This window comes from Grammomys surdaster, unplaced genomic scaffold (assembly GCF_004785775.1).
Source record: "Grammomys surdaster isolate TR1022 unplaced genomic scaffold, NIH_TR_1.0 99, whole genome shotgun sequence".
Taxonomy (NCBI): domain Eukaryota; kingdom Metazoa; phylum Chordata; class Mammalia; order Rodentia; family Muridae; genus Grammomys; species Grammomys surdaster.
In genome coordinates, this window is record NW_021604578.1 from 6,359,195 (window position 1) to 6,386,587 (window position 27,393).

At 39.1% G+C, this 27,393-nt stretch overlaps 1 protein-coding gene and 1 long non-coding RNA gene across 2 annotated transcripts in view; one reads left to right on the top strand and one right to left on the bottom strand.

The window, feature by feature from the left end:
• Positions 1-27,393, top strand: part of Mtrex (Mtr4 exosome RNA helicase) — a 59,214-nt gene that overhangs the window by 28,934 nt on the left and 2,887 nt on the right. The window contains exons 16-25 of the mRNA XM_028784341.1: positions 2,848-2,998; positions 6,228-6,400; positions 6,883-6,951; positions 10,537-10,665; positions 11,271-11,381; positions 12,104-12,292; positions 13,946-14,109; positions 18,109-18,214; positions 20,088-20,144; positions 21,416-21,578. Of these exons, the coding sequence (XP_028640174.1) occupies positions 2,848-2,998; positions 6,228-6,400; positions 6,883-6,951; positions 10,537-10,665; positions 11,271-11,381; positions 12,104-12,292; positions 13,946-14,109; positions 18,109-18,214; positions 20,088-20,144; positions 21,416-21,578 (1,312 nt within the window). The remainder of the gene's footprint in view (positions 1-2,847; positions 2,999-6,227; positions 6,401-6,882; positions 6,952-10,536; positions 10,666-11,270; positions 11,382-12,103; positions 12,293-13,945; positions 14,110-18,108; positions 18,215-20,087; positions 20,145-21,415; positions 21,579-27,393) is intronic.
• On the bottom strand, positions 16,216-18,408 carry LOC114636048. The gene is made up of 2 exons (XR_003713565.1): positions 18,056-18,408; positions 16,216-16,995 (listed from the first exon to the last, which is right to left on the bottom strand). It is a non-coding gene; the product is annotated as an uncharacterized LOC114636048 (long non-coding RNA).

Below are 27,393 nucleotides of genomic sequence, written 5' to 3' on the forward strand. Positions count from 1 at the left end.
GCTCAGGTACCATGCATCTGTCTTGTCACATCTTCCCTAGTGAATTTTTCACCCTGTACTCTCCTGTAATCCTTTCTGCCTCCTGGATGTCCTACCTCCTATTTCTTGCTTAAGCTATAGGCCATCAGATTTATTATTGACAGGTGCAACATCCATATAGACATAAGTTATTCTCTACAGTAATGACTCTAATTAGTTTTATTGGCTCATATTCCTTTCAAGATGAGTTGATAGTCTATAGCTATCTGGACTTAGGGAGTTAGAAGAGGCTGATCAAGTATACGGTGTCACCTAATAGGCAACTCATGTAGGAAGGAATGGCTGGATAGTCTCCAGAAAGGGCAGAAGGACAGACTTTGCCTCCAGATATAGGGTACTCTGTACTCTGTTGGGCAACTTAACTCTTACCAAAAGAATGGGAAGTACAGGACATAATGCCGGTACTTTGGGACAAGCCTTAAACATCAATTTATTAATTAGCTTTAGTTCACTCTTTTTAATTACAAACATACTAATCATAACCCTAAGTTTTTCAACTTTATTGCAAAATAGCCTTTCCCTGTGCCTCAATTTTTTTTTTTAAGCACCATTTGTCTTATGTGTGGGAGAGGAGCAAATCACAGCTCGCTTCTTTCCTGTCATGTGGATTCCAGGGATTGAAATTAGGTCTTCCAGCTTGGTGGCAAACATCTTTAACTGCTGAGCCAGCATTTTGCTACCTCTGAGCTTTGAATCGTCTGGGATTTTTGCATGTCTGATTTTGTTTGTTTTAGGCAGAGTCTAATGAGGTCTAGTCACCTTCAAACTTGCCATGTAGCTCTTAGGCTGGCTTTGAACTTGTCCTGGCCCTCTTGTCTCCTTCTCCAGAGTCCTAGGTTAAAACAGGTGTGTGTTATCATAGCTGGCCTTTAAAGAACTTCTTAAGGAAGTTGGCTTTGGTTGCTTTTTGTCTATTTTAGGAGGAGAAAATACAAAATTTGGTTTCAAGTATGTGATTGATTTTAGTGTCTGTGTGTAAGGAACTTACTCAACAAAGTCATGAATCATAATGGAATTATATTTAGAAATAGTTAATTAGGTTGGTAACGGTAGCAGGCTGTAGTTTGATGAACCATTTAATGAGAACAGTAGGACTCACGACAGAAATACTAACGTAAAGTGCACTGAGGAAACCATCTACAGTAGTTGCCTTAAAAGGAGTGAAACAGAAGCAGCAACTCCTAAATTGGAACTCAGTCACTCTCCTTGCTATGTGACCTGGCAAGTTAGTCTTAAAGCACAATCTTTTCCATGAATCTGGACTTTCTAAGTTCACCTGTTTAGGACCTTATTTAAAATGAAATAGATAAAATCAGTTTAGAAGTATCATCATTGTCTCCTCCACAGATAGCTCCTTTTTCTTTTTGAGTCTTTAGGAACACCTTCATCTAAAACTTGAGTAAAAGTTCTACTCTCAGCACAAATACATCTGCATACATGTATAATTCTGAGTCTCAGTAGTTGGCCCCTGAGTAGTCTAACAATGTTTACTCAGTTTATTATGCCATTTAGCGCTGTGTGGCATGAATGGTAGCACCTGCGTCTCAGTGTGCGTCTTCTCAGGATCTAATCTTTCACTCACTCTTCGTGTGATGTGAAAATCCTGGCAGCCTCCCTAGGGAAAGAAGGATAAGAAGCAATGCCTTCTAAGTTAGGCATGGACTAGATAGAAGTAGAGACAGCACACTAAGAAAGGAGAAAGCACTCCCGAGGGTGCAAGTGGGTTAACGACTGAGGAAACAGTTTAAAACATGCGGTACATCTGTTGTGTGACTATACAGCCACTTTCACATTTGCAAAGTATGTTTATAAAGAGAACCTTCTTCTGAAGAGCCACTGCTACAAGCTGCGAGCTTAGATAGTGCGGCAATATTTTGGATGAAAACCAAATTGGTGCAAGCTAATAGTTTTCTACAGTAAAAAAAAATCTACAAGATTTATTGTGTTTAATGGCAAATATTTTTAGCGTCAAGTTCATTAACCTGTCTCTTCTTTGGTAACAGCCACACTTTGGGGGTGAAAAGTAATTACCAAACTATAGAGACAGTACGATCTATAACGGGGAGCTGTATTAGCAACTCTATGGCACACATTTCCAACATACTGTTTTTACCCAGATCTCACTCTGAAATAGTAGTATATTTGCTCACTACAGGCTAGGCTAGGCTGCTGTCACTAACTAACCTTAGTAACTTAAGGTTTATACCTCTGAGCTGCTTGCTCTGTGCTTATCACCAGTTACTAGGACAGATCCTGCTCAGCATTCTTCACAGAGCCAGCCAGGTGGAGCATCGGCAGTCACTGTGCCAGGAAAGAGAAGATAGCCCTGTCTACCTGCAGTCAAACACTTGGTCAGAAAGCGACATCTCATTTTCTCCCACAATTGATCTCACCCACTTGTTGAGACCAGTAAAGCAATCCTTCCTCATGCTTGGAAGGAAAAGGAGCTAAGCATGTTCTGTGGTCTTTGAACCACTGTATCCTTACTGATTTTTGTTTTGTAGACAGGGTTTCTCTGTGTAGTCTTGACTGTCATGGAACACTCTCTGTAGATCAGGCTGACCTTGAACTCAGCTTCCTGCCTCTGCCTCCCTAGTGCTGGGATTAAAAGCGTGCACCACAACTGTCTGGGATTTTATTCACACTATACTTTTAAAGATATTAACCATTTTATCACTTTGCTTCAAAGAAAAGAATTTGTACATCCCTCCCTGTATTTGTTAGTATAGGTAAATTATTAAGCATGTTAAAAGTCTTGTATAAAATTTATTTTAGAAATGTGCAGAATTGTCATGCTTTTTCTTTTAGGGGTCAGCTGATCCTCTGAACAGTGCTTTCCATCTGACCTATAACATGGTTTTGAACTTACTAAGAGTAGAAGAAATTAATCCCGAGTACATGCTTGAAAAATCCTTCTACCAGTTTCAGCATTATAGAGCAATTCCAGGAGTCGTAGAAAGTAAGTATAAAATTTCCTTTCTTCAACTAGACTCAGCAACAGAGTGTGACTGCCTTGTTGGTGGTTTGATCACTGTTTTTTGTTTGTTTTTTGTCTAATAAAGCAAATCTTGGCCATTAAGTTAAAGAACATAGAACTGTAGTCTGGCCTTTATAGACTGGAACATTCAAAATAAGTGTAGACAGTTCTGAAAAAATAAAATGGAGAGCAATAGAGGAAGACATATCCGCCTCTGACTTTGAAACACATGCATACATTGTATGTATGTACACCCAAAGAATTATATAACCTTGTGAATCATTAAGAAAATACAGTACTTCCCCATGTCCTGCCTTTTTGTGTTTATAACCCCTGTGTGAATAAGAGAAAATTATGATTTGATTTTAAAAAATTTAAAAAAAAGAATATATATGATTTTTAAAGATAAATTCAATTTAACTGATTTATAAAATTAAAAAAATGTGCGGCAAAAAAAAAAAAAAGAAAATACAGTGCTCTAATTTGGGTTCTAATTGAGCAGTTTCAAAATATTTAATTCTTAATATACACAGAGACAACTGTACAACCACAGCTACTGCTGTATAGTTTTTCCATCTTGTTTTCTTAGATTTTACTTTTATAAAACATTTTAATGACTTCTGTTTGTCTTAGTATCCTTCTGTAGATTTATTTTAATTTTGTAGGCGTGAGGTAAATGTATCGGTGCATGCATGTGGAAGCTGGAACGTTGCACTGACTATTTTCCTCTGTGTTCCACACTCTTCTTGTTTTTTGGTGTGTGCATCTCCTTGGCCATATGTGCGTGTGTGGAGGCCAGCGGTGGGCATCAGGGATCCTCCTCGTAGCACTTTGCCTCATTCCTGAGGGATGGTCTCTCACTGAACCTGGAACACTACTTTTTGCTATGTCGGTGGCGTGGCCATCATGCCCTAGTGACCTTCCCATTTCTTTCTCATATGGATGGGTTAGAGGCATGAGTGGCTATGCCTAGCTCTTTGTGTGGATGCTGGAGCATTATGCTTGTAGAGCACACATGCTCTACATGGAGCTTATTCATGGAGCTGTCTCCTTAGCCCTCCACCATTTTTTTCATTCTTCATTGCTTTATTTTGGGAATAGGCCACACATGTCCTGGCATACAGCTGGAAGTCAGAGGACAACTTTCAGGAGTCAATTTTTACCCTTACTATGTGAGTCCACCATGTAGGGAATTGAAGTTGGATACATCAGAATTAGTAGCACATATCTTTATCTGTGGAGTCATCTTTCTGTCTCTACCTTATTTTTCAAACAAGATTTTTCTGTTTCAAGCTAACCTGGCTGACCAGCAAGCCCCCAGGATCCACCCTGAAACACTGGAGTTACAGAAGTGCCTGCTCTGGGTACCCGAGATTTAAACTGAAGCCTTCATGTTTGCATACACTTAGCCACTGATATATCTCTCTGTTCCCATCTATAAACTGTCCGTTGTTCTTTCTGATAATTCACTTTTTTTTTTTTTGATTTTTCAGACAAGGTTTCTCTGTGTAGCTCTGGTTGTCCTGGAACTCTGTAGACCAGGCTGGCCTCGAACTCAGAAATCCACCTGCCTCTGCCTCCCAAGTGCTGGGATTAAAGGCGTGCGCCACCACCGCCTGGCAGTTCACTTCTATTATGTGTGCTAGTTGTTAGTGAATTAAATTCAGTTTCTGTAAGTAGTGAAGTGGTTCATTTAAAAGTGACCAGGAATACAGCAGCTCAGCAGTCATAAGGAGTGAATAGTCTATGCAAGCGTCAAGATAATAAAATGACTGATAATGCAGCTGCAGCATCCTTCCTGATTACCTGTCACACTGTCAGCTAGGAACATCTATATGTTGTGTCAGGGAGTCTCTAGGAAAGATTTGTGGTTATACATACTGAAATTTATCTTTTCCTTTTCTTTAATTCTCAAAATCATGAAGCACATGGGTTAAATAAGTGAAATATTAATCCAAAGTGCGTGTGTGTGTGTGTGTGTGTGTGTGTGTGTGTGTGTGTGTGTGTGGTCGGGGAGGGGGGGGACTGGGTGGTGGTGGGGCAGGTGTCCACTTGGGAGGTAGAGGCAGGTGGATCTCTTGAGGTCAGGCCAGCCAGGACTACACAGAGAAACCCTGTCTCAAAAAACCAACAAAAGAAAGAGAGAGAGAAAGGGAAGGGAAGGAAAAGAAAAGATAAGTCCACAGTAAAGTCATACTAGAAAACTCAGCACAGACAGCAGAGGCACAGATCTCCTCACATTTGCCAATGATTTCTTAGCTATGATACCAAAAATATAAACAAATACCTATATGAATAAATTAGATTTCAACAAAAGTAAAAACTTGTCTTTGAAACTATGGAGTAGGTAGAAACAGGATAAATATTTGCAAACACTCTTGTCTAATAAAAAAATCTAGATCTGGAATGTGTGATGAATTCTTAGGACTCAACAAAAGGCAATTCAGTTTAAAATGAACTAATGGGCTAGGCATGTGCAAGGCCCTAGGATCATTTCTCAGTTTTTCAAAATAAGTAAACTAAGAACAAACCATATACAAATGGCCAGGGTACGTTAATAGGATGTTGAGTATCAGTGCTAAGAAGTACAATTCAAAACTATTTTACAAATAACAAAATGGTATGTTACTGTAGAAAATTGTTAGAAAGTTCTTTACCAGGGCTGGAGAGATGGCTCAGCTGTTAGGAGTGCTGACTGCTCTTCCAGAGGGCCTTAGTTCAATTCCCAGTATCCACATGAAGTTCTTTACCTTTAATGGAGAATTGCCACATGACCTAGCAACTCCATTCATAGCTGAGTTAAAACATGTTCAAACAAGGCTTTTCATGAATACTTGTTATAACACCATGGACAAATAGCTGAAGAGTAAATGTGGTCGCACATCCATGAACTGTAAATGTTTATGTTTATATAAAATTCTGTAACTATATAATGGTAACAAATGTGCGATGTGTATTTTACCATAGAAACAATGGTTAACACTAGACTGATAGCGTAGTGGAGTGCTGTGTGTAGGAAAGGAGCTCACTAGACAAAGGCCGTCGGGAGCAGAATCCTAGGCAGTAGGTTAGCACAAGGAGACACAGTCCTCATACCATTTCAGGAACTTCCTTGGGTCTGTAGATTCAGAGTAGAAAAATTGTCTCGGATTTAATTTATGTGAGGTATGTCATAGTTTTGATGACATTGTGACCTGTGCTTTATTTAAAGAGGTAAAGAACTCAGAAGAACAGTATAATAAAATAGTAATTCCCAATGAAGAAAATGTGGTCATCTATTACAAGATTAGACAGCAACTTGCCAAGCTGGGAAAAGAGATTGAAGAATATATTCATAAACCAAAATACTGCTTACCCTTTCTACAACCAGGTCGTTTGGTAAAGGTATGCATAGCTCTGTATCAAATATTTGTCTATTACAGTATGTTAAAGACTTGCTTATGTTGGTAAAGTGCTTCCTGCTACAGGAAGTGATCAGGATCCATCATGTCGCATTGTCCTGACTTACGAGTTTACATGAAAGCTTTTAGTCAACACATCTCAGCTTTCTAATTATGAAATGCTATCTAAAAATGAGCCAGTTTTAAGTCTTAAACCAGTAGATATAAAATACTTAATATTCTCAGAACAAATGGTGTTCTGTTTGGCATGTTTGCTACTTGAAAGAATTCTGGAAACCAGTGAAATCTAGTTTTGGTTGTTTCTTGTTTTGCTTTGGTTTTACTGTAAAATTAATTCACTGCCTTGTGATCTTTTAAACACATTAGGGAAATTTTAAAGTCTTAGAAGCCTGTAATATAGATGTAGAAGGCTCCAGTTGCATTTTGGATATAAATATGAGTTTTGTCTGCTTGTTTTATTCTCAGGTGAAAAATGAAGGTGATGATTTCGGCTGGGGAGTAGTAGTGAACTTCTCAAAAAAGTCAAATGTCAAGGTAAGCTGCCGCTCTGAAGACACTCAGGGATTTGCTAACAACAGATTCTAATTTCATGAGAACACATTTTTGTTTCTTTTTCTTTCATTTCCAATTTTCAGTGTTGGAAAAAAAATCAGTTTCTGCTGTTTGGATTTAGGAATATGTTAGAAATATGTAGAAGGTTAAAGGAGATAATCATTTATTGAAGATCTTTTATAATGGAGCCATTGATAAAGAGAATTTTAGCAGATGTTTATATGAGTAATTTGGAATAATTATTGTCTATGAAATAAATCTTGTTAATTTATTAGAACGGTGGCTGTTCTTAAAATAAGTCAGCCATGTGCCTATTATTAGTATTCGTTTAGTATTATTTATTTATTTTGGTTGCAGTAGGAACTTCTCGTTAGGCTAGAAGTAATCTCAAGACATGGTATCTATGTCTCTACGTCTGGTTTTATCTTTAAAATGGAGAGTTTGCTTTTAAAATGATTGATTAATTTCTCTGTTCCAGATGAGTATGGGGCTATTAAGAATTAAGCTTTGGAATTAAGTTAAACCTTGAAATACACAAACATTGTAGTGTTGAAGCTATTAGTTATCGAAATATAGTTAAGATCTCTGGTTTATGATAGATGATCTTTCCTTTGGTTCATGATCTCTGTATGGTTAGCATGTCCCCCCACCCCCCATTAAATTATCTTTATTAGCAATCACTAGTTTATAGGACTACTAGTGAAGTCCTGTTAGACTCATCCCATTTTCCAGTTTATTACATTTTCAGGGCTAGTGGATACAAAATCCTTGTGCTCATTTGTTTAGAAGACGATAGTAAGCAGATAACAGAAATATAAAACAGTATGATAACTACTGTATAAATATTCTGCCCAATGAGAGTTGCTAATGTCCTTCAGCTCCTAAAAAATGATACCTCCACACAGAGCCACAAGGAAGGGGGTCCTCCTATAGAGCCTTGTATTGAAATCTCTGTCACAGTGAGCTGGGAAGAGGGATGAAGGGAACTAGTAGTTTTCACTGAGATAACACAATTACTTGCTGTCATTAATGATTTTTAGTAATTTTCTTGACTGGGTGTATTTTTGATATAGTCCTCTTAAATGACTGTCTTTTCATAGTTTCTTTCCTGTACTGCCATGCCACCAATATTGGAACTGTAGGAAATCTAAGATCTTGGATTTTTAAGAAAGAAAAATTATAGCTAATCTAGTTATATCGTTAAATTCTCAGTATACAAAATTCTAAAAATATTATTTGCCTCGTTAATCTTTAGCTCATATATAAAAGTAGTACACTAACTATTGAGAGTTCTGGGCAAAGATGGAATGAAGACCTGAGTGGGACATAATAATTTCCCGTTTCATGGATAAAGAATCTCTGTTTCCCAATATATGCCAATCTATATGTATTCTTCTGATGACTAAAACTACGAAGTACATTTTATTGCTTTTGAAATACCTACTTAATATATACGTTAATTTTGTGCCTTTTATATCATTTGTATAATTGTGTGTATATGTGTGCACATACTTTTTGCATTATTATGCATATAATATGTGTGTGCTTACACTCACATACCAATGCACATAAGTGGAAGTCAGTGAACAGCTCTTTGGAGTTGGTTCTTTTCTTTCCTTCCACTCTGGGTCCTCAAGATAGAACTCAGCTCATCAGACAGCTTACCCCATGAGCCATTTTCCAGTCCCACTCACAGTTTTAGCAGATTATTTTGTCTGGGTATACTATGTACTCTCTCACTTTTTAATAAATCCATTCTTTAGATTGTAGACTACATTCTACTTAGAGGTGTTTGTCTTCCGTTTTGAAAATATGACAGTCTCAAGAGAAACTGATAGTTGGTTTTAACTGTTTGCCTAGGCTATTGTTTATAATACTTACTTAGTAACTAGGCTGCATGTATATTAGAGGTTTTCAAAGTAAAAAAGACTTTGCTTTGTCTAATCAAACTGAAAAATACTTTGGAAGGTTTTTTTTTTTTTTTTAAATAATATCAATGATGAGGAAAAGCTAATTTTCCTTAACTGGAAATACTGGAAATGAAGTTTGCATTTTTTAGAAACATGGATCTAGTGATTGTGCTTATTATTTGTATTTCAAAATATGTGTTACTTTTGTTAAGGTAATTGTAGTTATTTGCAGAGATGGGTTATAGAGATTTTATTATTGTAATTGATAAGTCATCTTTTTAAAAAGTTTTCTGGGTAGAGCCCAGCAATCATCATGTCTTATTCCTTCCAAAGAACTTTCCTTTTATTTAGTTTATATTAAAGAAAAAAATCTTGGGGCTGGAGAGTTGGCTCAGAGGTTAAGAACATTGACTGCTCTTCCAGAGGTCATGAGTTCAATTCCCAGCAACCACATGGTGGCTCACAGCCATCTGCAATGGGATTTGATGCCTTCTTCTGGTGTGTCTGAAGACAGAGACAATATACTCACATACATAAAATAAAGAAATCTTAAAAAAAAATCTTTCAAATATTCTATTAAAAGTGAGAAGAAATTCTTTATTGAAACTAAAAACATTGATCACAGAAGATGTGATTAAACCACTTGCGGTGGCTTTAGTGCTTCAGTCTTAGTCCTTGGAAGGCAAGAGGACTGTCAGATGTTGAAGACCAGCATTGGAAACAATGATTGCTGGGAAAGGAAAAGCCAGTTTGCTCCAGTGCAGTGTCACTGACTATGTCACTCACACTCAGGGCAGGCCCTATGCCCAGGAGCAGTTGCCAACACAAAACCTCCAAGTTTCTTTTTTTTTTTTTTGTTTTATTGTATATTTGTTTTATATATATATGTTCTCATTTTTGTTTTATTGTATATTTGTGGTGTGTGTGTGTGTGTGTGTGTGTGTGTGTGTGTGTATATATATATATACTCATTTTTGTTTATTGTATATTTGTTTTATATAGAGAGAGAGTGGGGGAGAGGGAGAGAGAATATGAACATGAAGTTAAGGGTGGGTAGGAGTAGGGAATCTGGTAGAGTTAGAAAGGAAAGAAAATGGTCAAAATATATTGTATGAAAAAGAATTTTAATGAAAAAGCCCATCATTGGGTGAATAAATAGTTCCAGGCCAGCTGAACTACAGAGCAAGACCTTGTTTCAAAACAACCTAAAACCAGACAGTCAAATGTGATTGTGTCTGGGAATGTTAGGTGGGTGGTCTTATTTGAGAGAATATAAAAGAACTAGCATACATTATCACATGGTAGGAAGTCACATGGAACTATGGAAACATTACAGAGTATTTTACTTGTTGTTTGATAGGAATAGAAATAGATTTAGTTTTTTATACTACTGATTTTGTTGCTTTTTTAATTTTTGCATAATTTTGGTACACACTACTCACTAGAAACTTGATATTTTATGTCACAGGTAATCATGGTCATGATTCTAAGTTAGAATTAATAAGCAGCTGTACTTTACCATTGAGTAGACCACTCTGAAGGATAGAGAGACAACTTTTTATGAAGTAAACATTTCCTGGGCTGCATGTACGTTCTGAGAAGATAAGCCCTGTGTACACATGGAGTTAACGCGTTTCTATTTATCCTTCTTTTTTAGCCCAATTCTGGCGAGCTGGACCCCTTGTATGTGGTGGAAGTTCTTCTACGCTGTAGCAAGGAAAGCCTGAAAAACTCAGCTACCGAGGCAGCCAAGCCGGCCAAGCCAGATGAGAAAGGAGAGATGCAGGTGCGTGCCGCCCTGTTCACCTTCAGGTCTCTTAGCTACCATCACTGTGTGTGACCATGCCGCACATGCTGCCATGCTTTCTGAGTTAGAAGGTTCAAGGCATCTTAACATGGAAATCGTGTCAGGTCTCAGAAGGGTTGTACGAGCTGTCTAGTTTTTCTTTATCAAATTGCAACAAGGGAAATAATGACAAAGAGAACTGAGTAATTCCACAGAGTCGAGTCTTACCTGGATGAGCTACCTTCTCTTTAAGTGCTTTCCCCGTCTCATTCCAGTCCGTCTGGAGCTTGCCTCTTCCTTCCTGGACTCGGTAACCTTTTTACACAGGCACACTCGTGTACCACGCTATCACTTATTACATGTTTTAAAAATGCCTAGTACTTAGAACACGACATGGATAAGCTGGACTCTGAGCAGGGGGCCTTCTGTTTAATGTACCATTTGTATGATCTTAACATTTGCATAGTCTCTCCTAATATTTGGGCTTTGTGGTAAGTAGTTGCTCTAAAAGGATTGTTTGTGCCCATGATGTACTGTAAGTGCTGCTTTCTTTGATGGATGCAAATTTGGAAATGTGGAATTTAATCGTAGTGTTGTATTTGTAGGTCGTTCCAGTTTTGGTGCATCTCTTGTCTGCCATCAGCACTGTTAGGCTCTACATTCCAAAAGACCTGCGACCTGTGGACAACAGACAGAGTGTCTTAAAGTCCATACAGGTATGGATGTCCATTTAGAACCTAGATAGAGATTTTATACAAATAGGATTTATCTAGAGATGCTGAAATGCTTTTAAATATATTTCAGAAAAAACTACAAACACATAGTCTCAGCAGAATTACACGTAGTATGTTCTGAGTATAGCAGCAGTGTTTATTACTGAAGGGAGACTCAAAGCTGGAAGACTCATAAAACTGCACCATTAATCCTCACTGTGCTATGATAAATAGGACTTTTTTATTCATAAACATGAAGAAGTTGGCTAAAACTGTTGAATAGCATTTGCTATAGCATACTATACAGAGAATATTCTCTAGAATTTGAGGAAACAATGGTAAGTGGATTGCTTTAATCTTAGAGTAGGACTCTAGATATATTAGAGGGCTATAATCTATTCAGTTGGCACTAAGCTGTAGAATAGCGGTTGAAAAGGAGTTTTCAGGCTGTAGTGGTATTTAGCTATGGTTCAGAACTGGGGGGTTGAAGCAGGAGGATGTCAAGCGGCTGCATAGCCTGTGCAGCAGAGACCGACCCTGGTTTATCCTGCCTCACTTCCTTCCAAAGGGAAATTCTCGAAAACAAATGCCATGGAAAATTGATCTCCAGCTGTGGGAAAATATATGGATAGTCCTTTTGGTGGCCATAGACATAGTAAAAACGGACACAAAAAGAAAGTGGTTTAGTATGACCTTATTAATGAGTCTTGTATATTTTATTTCAGGAAGTTCAAAAGCGTTTTCCTGACGGTGTTCCTCTGTTAGATCCTATTGATGATATGGGCATTCAAGATCAAGGACTGAAAAAAGTCATTCAGAAAGTAGAGGCTTTTGAGCATCGAATGTATTCACATCCACTTCACAATGATCCTAATTTGGAAACTGTTTACACACTTTGTGAAAAAAAGGCACAGGTATAGTAAAACAAACTATTTAAAGCTTTATTTCTTTTTCTTCCATGTATGTAAGTTTTGCCTGTATGTGCTGGAGCAGGCTTGAAGAGGGCGGTGGGTCCCCTAGACTGGAGTCAGGGTTGGCTGTAAGGTCCACGTGTGCAAGAGCAAGTCCTTATCACTGCGCCAGCTCGCCAGCTCCCACAGATACTGTTCATTAAATAGGTTATCTTCTTGACCTGTTGTTATTTTCTGAAGTGCAAATGTCTAGCTGTCTTTTAGAGAAACTACAAGTGCTGGAGCCTGACGGCCATTGCTAGTAAGTCAAGAAGCCGAGGGCAGCAGGATGCAGTAGAGATTCAGGTAGCTCCCGTGTTGTAGCATTGTTAGAGTCACATGAAGGAGAAGTGGTGGGATTAGTCATAGGTCTAGTTCAGTCAGTGTGCCTCCAGTGTCGTTTCATTGTTAGGCTACAAAACAGTCTTACACACCGGGCTCTAGTCTAACTTAACTTTTATGTCTCTTGTAGTTCTTGCCACAGTGTTTGGCTCTGTTTATGTAGGTATTCCAGTCAAAGAAATCCTCGAACTTTTTTGTTTGGAAAGGCCTGGTAGTCATACTCGTTCACATACAGCAGTCTAGCGTAGGAATCATCAATTCATAGCAATAGACTGTTATTACTTGCTGAATTAAACTCGGGGTTGCTCAGGACCTCTGTGTAATATTGTGTCTCAGTTTTGTCAGTAGTAAAATGCAGCTTTGATATTGTTTCGTTTTAGAATTGCTTTAAAATTCCAATTATAAATTAGTCTCTTGTGCTGGATTGGACTTAAGACCTCGCGTGTGCACACGAAGCAGGTGCTCTGCTGCTGAGCGCCACCTCAGCGTCACTGAAGAGCAGTGAGTGACGAAACTCTCTGAAGTCAGGCACACCAGCAACCTGAGAGACACTATTCATCACCTTCATCAGTTTCCTTCATTGTACCTTAATATGTAACAACATACAAAGCTTCAGAGTTTCAAATTCCATCTCTTTAATTCCTAAACTTTTCTTTGGTTTTTTTTTTTTTTTTGGTTTTTCAAGACAGGGTTTCTCTGTGTAGCCCTGGCTGTCCTGGAACTCACTCTGTAGACCAGACTAGCCTCGAACTCTCGAACTCAGAAATCCGCCTGCCTCTGCCTCCCAAGTGCTGGGATTAAAGGCGTGCGCCACCACCGCCCGGCTTCTTTGGGTTTTATTTATTTATTTTTTTTTTACTAAATTTAAATTGTCCATTTCAGAATATGATTGCTTTCTTATTCTTATAGAACCATTCTCCTGCCACAGTTAGAAAATATGTAATATTTACTGATTAGCTCTGATTTAAAAACTCATTCACTTAAACCTAAAGGTACACTTTATTTTACTTATTCATTTCTGCGTATTAAATAATAGGTGATTTTGTGTTTTCCACATATTTAACATTTTGGCTAGTGTGAGAACTTTTCAGGTACATCCTTCCTCTCCTAGAACTGCATCTAAGCTCCTACAATACACAGCTCAATTGTCTGAAGTTTTAATGAAGAAAGATGTGGACAAGACGACCTTACTAGTTTTATGTGGGGTGGTGTTGTTTATCCCACATTACACTATTCAGTTTATTGTTAAGCTGTCTTTACTTTTCTATCCCTTAGATTGCAATAGATATTAAGTCTGCAAAGAGAGAACTGAAGAAAGCAAGGACTGTTCTACAAATGGATGAACTCAAATGTCGCAAGCGTGTTCTCAGACGGCTGGGCTTTGCTACGTCTTCTGATGTCATAGAGATGAAAGGACGTGTGGCTTGTGAAATAAGCAGGTAAAATGTCATTCTGCGGAGACTTAAATTATATTCTATAGTTTACATGGACAACGCTTGTTAGAAAACAGCTGTCAAGGTCTTACCATGCTTCCATTTTAAATACATTTTGGGCCATGAAGTTGAGAAATTAGAAAAGTCTCATGGATCCTAGAATTGCCATAGGCATTTCTAGCTAGCCTATTGCTATGTTTTCTATAAAACACATTTTCTTGTGTGTTGAGATTCTTTCTATATAATTTGTGTTTACTATATTGCAGTTTATATATCATCTTGTAGGTTTTTTTTATACTTTGAAAATGTTCTGCGTTGACATTTAACTCTAATGACCATGATTCATATATATAGAGAGAGGAACACAAGAGAGTGAGCAAGTTTTAGTCAAGTTTAGGGAAGGAGTAAGATACCACAATGGCATATTACAGGCTGCAGCTTAAATTTGGAAATGCAGAGTCATCCACAGATTCAGCTCACTTATAGATAGAAAATTATGTTGAAAAAAAGTAAATGCATATGTGCGCCATATGTATAGCCTTTTCTTTTTGATCTTTACCCCGCACAGTATATATAGTACAGTTGTTCACAGTATATATAGTACAGTTGTTCACAGTATATATAGTACAGTTGTTCAAGGAGCGTTCATGTCATCTTCGATGTAAGTAATGCAGACATGGCTGATATGCCTGTGGGGGTTTAAGGCTCTTGAACATTTCAGGGTGTTGGTTCACTTGAGATTACCTAGGACTTACACTGAAGGACAGCTGTATTTTTCTGAGTTAGCAATTCAGGAATGGTTTGGTCACATGGTTCTGGCTCAGGATTCCCACCACACATAAACCTCACACCACCCCCATACACGGGCACTAGTTGCAATGAGATAGCCATTAAGTAAAACCCTAGCAGACTCTATAAAGTGAGTAGTATTTGAATAGATAGCTCTTTCTCTCTCCCCATTCCTCTCTTCTCTTTCCCTTCCGCCCTCTCTAGGTGGGCCAGTTTGAGCATCTGCATAGCATGACCACCTCAGAATGGTGAACCTCCTCACATGGAGGCTTAGGACTCTAGAGTGAGGTAGAAGTTGTTTTCTGAAGATGTTTTGTAATCTAGCTTAGACATTTTTCAGCAGTAGAATCGATCTTTTGATTACATTGGAGTCGCAAATGCTCCTAGATCAAATAGAAAACAAAATGACATCTCTTGATAGGAAAGTAGTAGCTATCCCATGGAACACTCTCCTGTGATTAAAATGTTGTGTACCTTCACTGTTTTGTGTGGCCATTAGCCATGTGTGATGATTGGACACTTACACGGTTACTCTCGAGACTAGGGAGCTGATGTTTTAAATGTATGTTGTTTGAATCGAAGTGGTCACCTACATGGGGTAGACTGCATGGTAATGCAGTTGTAGATGATACACAAAAGAAAAACTTTTTTTCATTTTCAATCTGTCTTTAAAATCCATTGGTTGTTTTTCCATCATGAGTGTTTCCTGCCTCAGAAGCTAGCCTGACTCTTTCCTCCGTTGGAGAGTCATAGGCTGGTGGTCCGTGAGCAGCAGTGTTCTTGACAGGGTATGCAGTGGTGGCCATCATTCTCAGTGCATTCAAGTTAGTGTTGAAACTTTTTTTGAATGTCCTCAGAGAATCACAGACTTGGGAAATGGTTTGGGTTGGAGCATTTCTGGGACAGGCTTGTGGTTGCTGTTTATCTGTGTCAGCGCCAGAGACTACAGAAGCGACTGAGATGAAGAAGACAGCTCTTGGTCAACCAAGTGCCAGCTCATTGTTACAGATGGCATGATGCTAGATTCCCCAACCAGAGAAACTAAGAATCCAGAAGTTTAGGTCTAATCTTCATTTTAAATATTCACACAAATTATGCATTTTGTTGGCTGACAAGCCAGATCAAACCTTTTCAGTTAGATTTGAATCTTTTTCTTCAACATATGATATGGCTCAGCTTCCCTACTGTACAGTTAAAAGCGTTCACCACTGTGTCAATAACGACTCATGCACTAACCGGACTGTGGAAGGGATAATACCTAGAGTTGAATGATGAATGGAGAAACTAAACATACAGCCCGATTTCATCTCAGAACAATGAATATTGACTTTATCTTGATATGATTTTATTTATAAAAATAACAATGTATCAAGATACATTACTTTTCTTCAAATTTTGTAAAAGCTTTAAGTCAGTCTGGAATCCTATCTTTCTTTTCCTTCTGTCTTTCTAAAGCCTGCCCCTGACTCATGTGCTTTCTTACTTTTTCCTACCCAGATAATTGCACTGCCCTCTTTTAATTATTCATTTGGTCTTGAGAGTTACTACATGTTCTGTAGAGTGCTATCAGAATGTCCTTTCCATGCTCACTTTGTCAGCACATGTACTAAAACTGAAATCATACAGGAACATCCTTGCCCTGGTAAGGATGACAGACGCACCAGGATTCTTCCCAGAGTATAGATCTTGTAACATCATTCTATTTGGTAAAAGTTTTTCAGTGATTCCCTGTTTATTTAAGAATAAATTCTAGAATTTTGTATGTTATTGCCTTTCCTCTCGATTCTCCCGACATCCCACGGATGCCGTTCCCTTTGCTTGGTACGACCATTACCCCACATCCTGCAGGGTCCTGCTGTTCTCCAGTGCCTTCTGAAACTTGCTGTGTGTCTCTGCAGTCTGCCTGCAGGCCTGGCAGGTTCATAGACAACCATCGTTCTACACTTGCTGAGCATGTAGTCCTTAGATCACTGGTGTGTGCTCTTAGCTACCACCGCTCTTCTCCCGCGCCCACTAGGCAGACTGTTTCCTTCCGGTGCCTCGCTTCTGTTGTTGTTTGCTCTTGCTCGGCTTAGGTCCCAGTTTACTTTTATAGGTCCAGATCTAAAGTGATAAATATTAACAGTTTGCATGAATAAAATATTCTTAAATATTCAGAAAATTTTATCTCCTTGTTATGAGTAAATGTTCTAATAATTACTGTACCAAGCTAATAAATCCTTAGTAATTAGAGAAAATTCATGAGATTCTTAACCAACTTAAAAACAAAATATTTAAGAGAACAAAAATAGAAATATAAGATTCTTACTCATTGAATTAATTGTTGAAGGGAAAGAACTTACTGTTTTGTGGTAAGAACTTGAAGCATCTTATTTTCTGAAAATATTACTTGTAACAATAGATTTTAATGTTTTTTGACTTGTATATCAAAGTTTCCATAATACTTTATATGTAGTCAAATGTTGAAAAGATGATTTTAAAAAAACAAAACATTGTTGAGTAATCTAATCATAGCAAATATCTTATCGTCTAATGTAAATTCACATATGAAGGTGATGCATAGTTCCAGAGCATGATCCTGGCCCCATTAAAATACTGTCATGGTGATGCAAATAAGGAGCCCAAAGTAATGAGCTAGCGCTAATGAAACCTGGGCCACTGTACTCCAGACAGCAGGTGCTCTGAGTGCAGTGGAGTCACCGATGGGCCACTCCCACTCCAGGCCTACTGCACTCCAGAGCGAGAGCTTGTCCAGATTCAGGTGACCATTGATGAGCAGGTACCCAGTCCATTCAGGTTCTCACCTGCCTTGGCCAAACTCACTTGCAGCATCGGATCAAAAAAAACCTGAAGTATAGAATGAATCTTAGAGTGCATTCTAGTTATAATTTCTAATAATTTTTTTCTATTTTGTTATTAAACACAGAATTCCCATCACATTCTAAGTAACTAGAAGTTAAAAAATAAAAGAGTTCTTTGCGCCAACAAAATAAGCATTAAGAACTGGTTACTTGAATGGGTATGTGTGTTTGGTTATCATAAAGTGTCTAATGTCTGCATTCACATACTGACAAATAGAAAGGTCTACCACTTCCTTTAAACATCTCAGCTATCCCTGTAGATCTTTCCTTGTGATCAGAGAATACATTTTGTGAGTAACTACCTGTTAAAGATGCGTGTTTATACTGTGACTTGTGATATCGACTCTCTTCTTAGCGCTGACGAGCTCCTCCTCACAGAGATGATGTTCAATGGGCTTTTCAATGACCTTTCTTCAGAACAGGCGACTGCACTGCTGAGCTGTTTTGTGTTTCAAGAGAATGTGAGTTAATATAGTGTGCTTTATTTATTCGTTCATCAGTGCTGATTAAATCATGTAATGGACATTTATTAATAATAAGATCTGTTTTCATGTTTATATGCCACATATTAAGCCAGCAAGAATATAATAAAAATTTTTGATATGATAGATGATATGTGCTTAACAGACTAACTTCTATTTTAAAATGTTTCTAAAACTACTTCCATTTTTTCTGTAATGTTAAAAGAATTTTGAGTATTACATATATCTTTCAAATATGAAAATCAGTATCCACCAAAATTTATTAAGCACCCAGTATTTACAGTGCATAGATCTAGACATTGGAGATGAAGCAGAAACTTTTGTTCTCGTGGCTTGTATGCGGGAGAATGAAGAAATTGAACAGCTGGGTAGAAATACCTGATACTTCCAGTTCTTACTTTAATGAGGAGGAATAGAAAAAGCCTTCCCAGTGGGAAATTTCAGTGGATGCCCAAATGAAAATGAAGAAGCAAATGCACACATTCAGAGAGCACCACTTCTTTTCAGATCAGGACCGGTGCCTTCCGCCTGTGCTGCCCTGAAGATAGAAATGTGGTCAGGAGCTTGCTCATGAAGGGATGCTGTCAGTAGCATCTCTTAACGTTCATTCTGTGCAGTTTTTCCTGTTGACGAATCCTGTTGATAAGCTTTTGTTTTCACAAGAGTAATATGATGTCTTATGTAATGTGTTTACCCACATCCACCAAATTGAAACTAAGTCCTACACACTAATCCAACTGCTAATTCAACTCATCTGTAGCTGCCTTTTAAAACATTAACCTTCCAGCCAGACCCAGTAGTTCAAGCACCTGAATTCCTAGCAATCATAGGAAATGGAAGGTGCGCCGTGCGTACGGACACACACACACACACACACACAAACACACACACACACACACACAGTTATTTTAAATCCTCACAGTACTACTGAACATACTTTTCTTATGGTGATGTCATTTTTTTTTTTATCCTGACACATATTTTTTCTCTTTAACAGAGAAGAAACCCAACACAGAAGTCAAGTGGCTTTCTTTAACTTTAACTGGTTATAGTAATAGATTAAATTGTTGTCTAAGTTAGACATTAACAAATTCTACTACTGAGAAAAACAATATTGAAAGTCAGACTGGCATGGTGCATGTGCTTTTATAATCCCAGCACTTAAGAGACAGAGGCAGGTTGGCCGGGCAGTAGTGGTGCATGCCTTTAATCCCAGCACTTGGGAGGCAGAGGCAGGCGGATTTCCGAGTTCACGGCCAGCCTGGTGTACAGAGTGAGTTCCAGGACAGCCTGGACTATAAAAAGAAACCCTGTCTCAAAAAACCAAAAAAAAAAAAAAGACAGAGGCAGGTGGATTTCTGAGTTCAAGACCAGTCTGAGCTATGTAGCAAAACCAAAAAACGTATTAAGTCCAATTACAATTTGAATTATCATATATTTGATTGAGAAATATAAGATTAGTGACAGTATTTAAGTATTCACCCTACATTTCACTTTCTACAAACTTTCCTAGAAGCTAAACTCATAACTAAACTGCGATTAAACATTGATGCTAGCTACACTACTGTTTACAGTATTTGCTTTCTTCCCTGTTCCATTTCTAGTCACAGAAATTGCCTGAATAGCACACTTTGCACTTAGCAATGTAGTATTTTCTTCTGAAATATGAAAATTAACTATGAGAAGAATAGTAATTTTGTGTATGAAGTCAGTTGATTAGAAATTCCAAATGCTAATCATTGAAATCTTGTAATTTGGTATGAATGAATAGAAAAACTTTACTTCATTTCAGCAACCAAATAGTACTTTAAGCTTGAGTTTTCTAATTTCATTTTCTTTTTCCTTATCATAGTCTAGTGAGATGCCCAAATTAACAGAGCAATTAGCTGGACCACTCCGACAAATGCAGGTAAGCTAGTCATTATGAAAGATTCCCACACTCACAGGCTACTTATGACACTGCATCATTCCACAGAGCAAATATAAATACGTTTGCTCTCAGTCGTGTCTTTTGATTATATTTTATTAGCTTTCTTGATATTCAGTCTAGTAACTAAGCATCTACTTTCATTATTGTTACAACATATGGGCTTTGTAAATGTAGATTTAAAATTAATGTGAGTTAGGCATACTGACTTTCTATTACTTCTTCCTCAGTATCAGCCATGGTAATTTTTTAAAATTTCATTTATTATTTTTATCTTATGCATACATACAGTTGTTTTGCCTGCATGTATGTCTACCCCACATTGTTCAGTGCCCATGGAGGCCAGCAGAGAGTGTCACATATGAGTCTCCTGGACCTGAGACTGATGGTTTTTAGATACTGTCCTTGTACTGGGAGTTGCACCCAGATTCTCTAGAAAAGTAGTCAGTGCTCTTAACCACTGACCCATCTCTCCAGCCCCATCTTCTTCAATATTAAAAAGTAACATTTACTTCGAGGCCAGCCTGGTCTACAGAGTGAGTTCCAGGACAGCCAGGGCTACACAGAGAAACCCTGTCTCGAAAAACCAAAAAAAAAAAAAAAAAAAAGTAACATTTACTTCTAGTATTCATTAGCTTTACTTTTTAAGAAAAAATTTTAAATACTTAGTTTTATTATTTTCTAACTCTATGTATATGGGGTGGTGTGTGTGGGTATGAGCACACGTGTCAACAGAGGCCATAGGAGGGCATTGGATTCCCTGCAGCTGGAGTGAGGTATGGTGGTTGGGAACCATCTGATGTAGTTCTGGGAGCCCAGCTCTGAGTCTCAGAACAGCAACATGCTATTCATTGCTATGCCATCTTTAGCCATTTGTCTCTCCTGTAAGACAGTCTCATGTAGCTCTATGGCTTTCTGATGTTCAAGAAACAGATTGGTTAGGTGCTGCTGTTGGGTTTGGGTAAGTATAGTGAGTTGTGAGATTTGTAGTAAATATGTGACTGGCACAGAGGTTAGCATCCTCTGGGCATGTCCCAGCACTGGGACTGAGACCCTGGGAAGGCTTGGCTGTGGCATGACGTCAGCATGACTCCTGTGAGCACAGGATATCCAACTCAAGAGACAATATTGAACATCTGTATCTCTCCTAAAAGAAAAGCGATTTTGTAGAATTTTGCTTTGAAAACCTAAAAAAACAGTGGTACGGGAGATATTCAGGAAAGAGTCTTAATTCTGTCCTTTATTCTTAAAAGGAATGTGCTAAAAGGATTGCAAAAGTTTCAGCAGAGGCAAAACTGGAGATTGATGAAGAAACTTACCTAAGCTCATTCAAGCCTCACCTGATGGATGTGGTGTACACTTGGGCAACTGGGGCCACATTTGCTCATATCTGCAAAATGACAGACGTCTTTGAAGGTAAGTCTGTAGTCATCTCATTTTGTACAAAGTACAGATTTTACCAATCATATATGGTGGCAGTGTGATTTGAAACTTCATCTCTTCAACCCTACTATGCTATATTTCCTCTCTGTCCACAAACAACTGCTGCTCCAAAATGAGGTCTTTAATAGCTCACAGTAGGTAGCAACAATTGAGTCTGAAAGAAGGAGGCATGACAGATTGGTGAGCTTCCTTCCCACACAGGAACCTGGGTCAGTGTACAACAGGGCTTGTGCTCAGAGGGGCCAAAGCAATGAGGTAGTAGCCCACCACGTTTGTCTTATTTGCTACGTGAGTAACAGCGAGACTTACTACATATGTGTTCAAGTGTGCGATGTGGGTGTCTCCAGGAAGTCACAGTGACATGTCACAATAGCAGTGCATGGCAGAGAGACATTTGATTATTGTAAGGTAATAATTAAGCAGACAGTAGCCAGATGTGTGACATGCAACTTTAATCCTACCACTCAGGTGGCAGAAGAAGGTAGATCTCTTGTGAGTTCAAGGACAGCCTGGTCTACAGAACGAGTTCTAGCCGTTCTGTAGAGACTCTATCTTGAGAGTTGGGGGGACAGATGATAAGATTTAGTTATTTAGTTGAATTGTTTTGTTTTGTGGGTATTTTTTGTTGGGTAGTTTTTGTGGGTTTTTTTTTTTTTTTTTTTTAGTGGGGTGGTAGTTGGTTGATGGGTTGGTTCTTGGTTTTAACTACTGGGGCTTGGAAAAAGTGGTTTCCTGAGTGTAGTACTTGGTGTATCACCTGAGCTTTTATCTCCAGCACTCACGTAAAAAGTCAGGTGCAGCCGCAACAGCAGCACATGCCAGGGGCCCAGAGAGCTCAGACAGTGAGGCGGAGAACAATCGAAGACACGAGACATCAGCCCTGGCTTCCATTTGTACAACATCCCCTATCACCCGCCACCTTCCCACCACCACACTCCACAGCCACGTGTTAGGGGAGGCTCATGCAAGAAGGAGGGTTGTATTGAGATCAATTTGAGGAACTTTAGAAACTTAAGTTACTTACTTTGTCTCCTTGATAGAATGTTATTTTCTCCAACTAAATTTTAATGACTATATGAGCTAATGCTTAGGGCATGGGAGCACCTACCCAGGTAGTAGATCTGTTAGGACTATACATTGGCTAGTCTCACTGCTTCTGACTCTCTTGCCTATGCATGGGATGAAGGCAGGAGTTGCTGTCTGCTCAGCATTTGGCATCAGGAGATCCTTATGAATTATGTGTTGAAGCTGTTTCCTTCTTCTGCCTGTTTAGGATTTTGAGGCAAATACTGCGCCATGCCTGTTCTTCCAGTGATATCTGTAGGGTAGTTTTGCCCTTTCCTACGACAGGATACTCAGGGTTGGGGAGGGATTTTTAAGTATGCTGCGATAGTAGTATATGATACTTTACTTACCTGTATTGTTTGTGTTAAACAGTGGTACAGATCTAGTGCTACATGCCTTGGTAACCAGTGCCTGATACTTAGTTGATGAGTAATTCTGAGACTCTCCTAAGGACCAAGTCCTATACCAAGGACAGTGCAGGCAATGTCCCTGCCGTCAAGAAAGAACTGGCGTAAGGGGATATTTGTAAGTAGTTATAAGATACATGTGAGGTCCTAACCTTTGACCAAACTAGATAGTAATTAGTAAGGATGTGAACCTCAGTGATTTAGACAGAAACACTCTGAGTAAATTGTTTTCTGTCCTTATGAGAACAATTCTGATCTGATCCTCCAGTAAGGCTGTACATATGAAAATGAACTTACATAAAAGTATTCCTAACAGGTAAATCAATTGTGTATACCTGTATCTTAGGAGTTTTATTGCAGAAAGAGTTGCTGGTTCATGTTACAGTACAGATGAGTCTTAAACATAATGTTAGACGAAACAGATGATTTCATCCATGAGAAATTCTACAATAGGCAGCTCTGTAGAGATAGAAACCTAATGAATGGTTGCTGTAGCTTGGATATGATGACTTCATTTAGAACAGGATTCTGGGGGAGGCGATTAAAATATTCAAAGTTAGATTGTTGAGAGTTATATAGCCATGAATAGACCCAACTCCTGACTCGTGTGTGGTTCAAGGGTATATTCATCAGTTCTTTCCTAGTATAGGTTTTCCCTGAGCATTAAAGACAGTGCTTGCAAATTATACAGGCAGAGATTCGTAGAAGAGTGGATTTAATCTAGTGAATTTATACTCACTCAGAAAAAGCAATGACTAGCAAAAGCTTAATTTCTTGGAGGACCAGAGGAAAAGATATCACCACTAGTTAATACCAATAAGATAGTGTGGGGATGAGGCGCATGTCTGAGGCTTCTGTCTCGCACCTCGTCTAGCTGGGTCTAACTGATGAGGCAGAATGCTGGGAGTGAGGCAAGTCTTGAACTACTTAGAACTCCAGTCGGTTGGAAAGATGCTAGACAATTCACTGTTCAACGGCAGTCTCCACTAACCCCATGATGGGCAGCCTCTCTGCTGCAGGAGCTGTGGACAGTGGGTGTTTCTGTGTGCACATAATGATCTGTTTTGGAGATGCTGGGCAAGTACCAGAGCCAGTGGATGTGTAGCCTATTCTCAGTGCCTCATTCTCCTCAATGTTCTCTTGTTGCCTGAAGCTGTGTCACGACTTCAGATTTTCCACAAATGGCTTACAATGTTAGAGTATCCTGACCTGATTATGTTTTCTTGGTTTAGTTCTTACGTGTTGTCTAAATTAACCTAGAATGCTGTGGCTCCTGATAACCCTGGCAGATTCTGATTTAAATTCACTACCTATATTTATAGAAATAGTACAAACAACATTAGATTGTATGTGTTTCTTGGTACTCATCTGAAGTCTTTCAAAACAAATATGAGAGAGTACCTCACTTTTGATGCCTTATGTAGCAGAAGACTGACAGATTCATTTCAATTTTATATTGCCTGTGAACTAGTTCCACCTTTCCAGAGGACTGTGCATTTCCATCTAAGCCATTACCTAATTTAAATTTTTGGATAATTTGCATAAACATTTAGTGTCATGGCTGCATACGTATCCTCTCCTACCCTACCCCCTTGGTTTGTGTAGACACTTGTATAAGTGAGTTTCTTCTTTCCTTCTGAGGTAGTGGTGGACCCAGCATTCCTTGCATCTGAGGACAGCAGTAAGGAGATCGAGCCCACATGGATGAGTTCCCATTGTGCTGTAGACTTTCATGAAGTACTTCACACCCTGTTCCATTTAGAGCGTACAATAGCCCCATCAGGTGGAGCCTGATACATCTGTTTACACAAGACAGCTGAAGATCCTGTAGTTTAATGAAGGAAATTTGGAAGGAAAATTGGAAAGTGTGTAAAAGCTGAGGCCTTGCACAATCTAGGAAGGCACTTTGCAGCCAAGCTCCATTTGCAGCCCTTCTAATGGTTTTCATTTCAAGCAGAGTCTTGCTGTGCAGTTCTGGCTGGCCTTACCTTCCAGTAGCTGGGATTTTATGTAGAGCTGTGCACTATACTACTGAGCTGTGGTACCTGTAGTTCCTTCATTTTATCTCAGTGATCATATCTTTATTGACGGTAGCATCTAGCTAGAATGGCATTGTTTTGTTTTGTTTAGTTTTTGTAGTTATGGCCCAATTTTAAAATTTGAGAGTAACTTTCATGTATTTGAATTAAAGTGTTAACCATCTCTCAGTATGGAGTGCACCTATAACACTAGCGCTTGGAGCTGAGGTAGAAACTGGTTTACTTTTATCCTTACGTGTGCTTGCTTCAGGTTTTTAGCTGTCTTACCACACTCAGCTTTTGTTAGATAGATGCCATGGGCCACTGAGCACTCTGTCCCTGATCTCATCAATCCTTGTCTGTCCATTTTATCACTTCTTCAACCAAGTTTGAGGTGGGGGCAACAATGACAGGCTTTTAGCTTATTACAGGTCTAAGATTCCTCCTTGATTCAGCACCATGGTTGAAAGGGAATCCTCTGCTGTAAAGGAAAGCCAGTAGACATTCCTCCCTTTCGGACTTGTCTGGGGCATCCCAACAAGTCAGAGCACTCCCATTTGGTGGCAGGGTCTAACAATGTAACTCTGGCTGGTTTATAACACTATATAGTGTAGACTTCAAACTCACGAAGATCCATCTGCCTCTGCCTCCTGAATGCTGAGATGGAAGGTGTGCAGTTCTTGATACCTCACCCTAGATCTGTTGGTGTTAGCCTGCCTGTGTACTCACCACCTCTTTGTCTCGGCAGTAGCAGTGCTGGGACTAGCCAGGGTTTCCTACATGACTGCTCTGTAACAAATACTAGTAATAGAAATAGCAAATCTATTTGTTTTTCAGATTTTCCCAGTCTTGATAATAGTTAATTGGGGTCATATGAGTTACCTCACTAACAGGAAGTGTAGATGGATATCACTTAGCCACATCCTCATTCTCTGGAGGCCTGCTGTGGAGTGAGCATTCTCCCAACTTTCCATTTGAGCCCTTCAGTGGTTCCCGTTTTCTAGTCTCAAAGACAGATGAGGAAGCAGCTGGGATTCTTCTTCCCTCTGCCTTATTCGTCATCATCAGCATTTGGTGAACACTCCTCAGACTGGATGGCATGTAAAATGTGCTCCCACATCCGCCTACCTCAGCAGCTCTCCTGGGTAGGAATTCTCTGCCTTCCTTTACCACTCCTTAAGAGGCAATTCCCAACATCATTGCTCTCCTTGTGCATGTGTTTCAACTCCAGTCCAGCTTCCCACTAGTCCTGCTTCAGGAGGAGGAAAGCCAGCAGTCAGCCTTGTGCCCACATCATCACCTGCTCCTGCCTTTACTTTTCCACTTCAGTTCACCGTCTTTGCTCTTCTCACTACCAAGGTCATCTTCAAGTCTTTGTCCTCCCCCTAAATCCGTGATAGTATCCAAATACACTAGCAAGTATTGGAAAGCAATACACTAGCAAGCTGTGGGAAAGTCTAAGAGAAGTAATAGTATATAGTACTGATCAGTTACTACTGCTCCTAGGAAGGTTTGACCAATTCTGAGATTATAGAACATAGCTCTTAGGTTCAAGATGCCCTCAGTCGTTAAGAGGACACCCTGGTCTTGTAGAGGACCCAAGTTTGATTCCTAGCACCACATGACAGCTCATAACTACCTTTAACTCCAGGTCTAGGGAAATCTGACACATACTTCTGAATTCCAAGGGTGCCTGTATGTATGTATGTATGTATGTATGTATGTATGTATGTGCATATAATCACTTCCTGGCAATATGCACATATTGTCTCTGCTGTTCTAGCACATAAACCTGCTTAAATTTCTTTTTTTTTTTTAGATTTGTTTTGTCTCTATATATATGTGATACCTGTGCAGAAGCAGGCAATGTACATACACACACACAAAATTGCACTCTTAACCTAATTTTTCATGTTTGTATTTATGGAATATGGAATTTGCCTGTCCTGGCATTTTACAGCTTCAATGTGAAATATATAGTATAGTCTCATATATTTGGTCCCCAGCTGTTGCTCTTCTGTGAGGCTGTAGGAACTCTGAAAGATGGAGGAAGTGGGAGCAAGGGGATTCAGTTTGGCCCTCCTCTCTGTCCTCTCTCCCACCACCCCAATCCACCTAGATGGGGGTCACGGTTGTGGGGGCAGGAGGAAGCCCTGAGTCAGTATGTATTGTTCGCATGGGCATAGCCATAGCCATATCAAGAATCCCAATGCCTTAGATTCATGGACATGGCAAAGCTTTCTTCCCCAGGTGAGGCTCAGGGATGATATAGCCTTCATCTGGCTCAATCAAGTACAT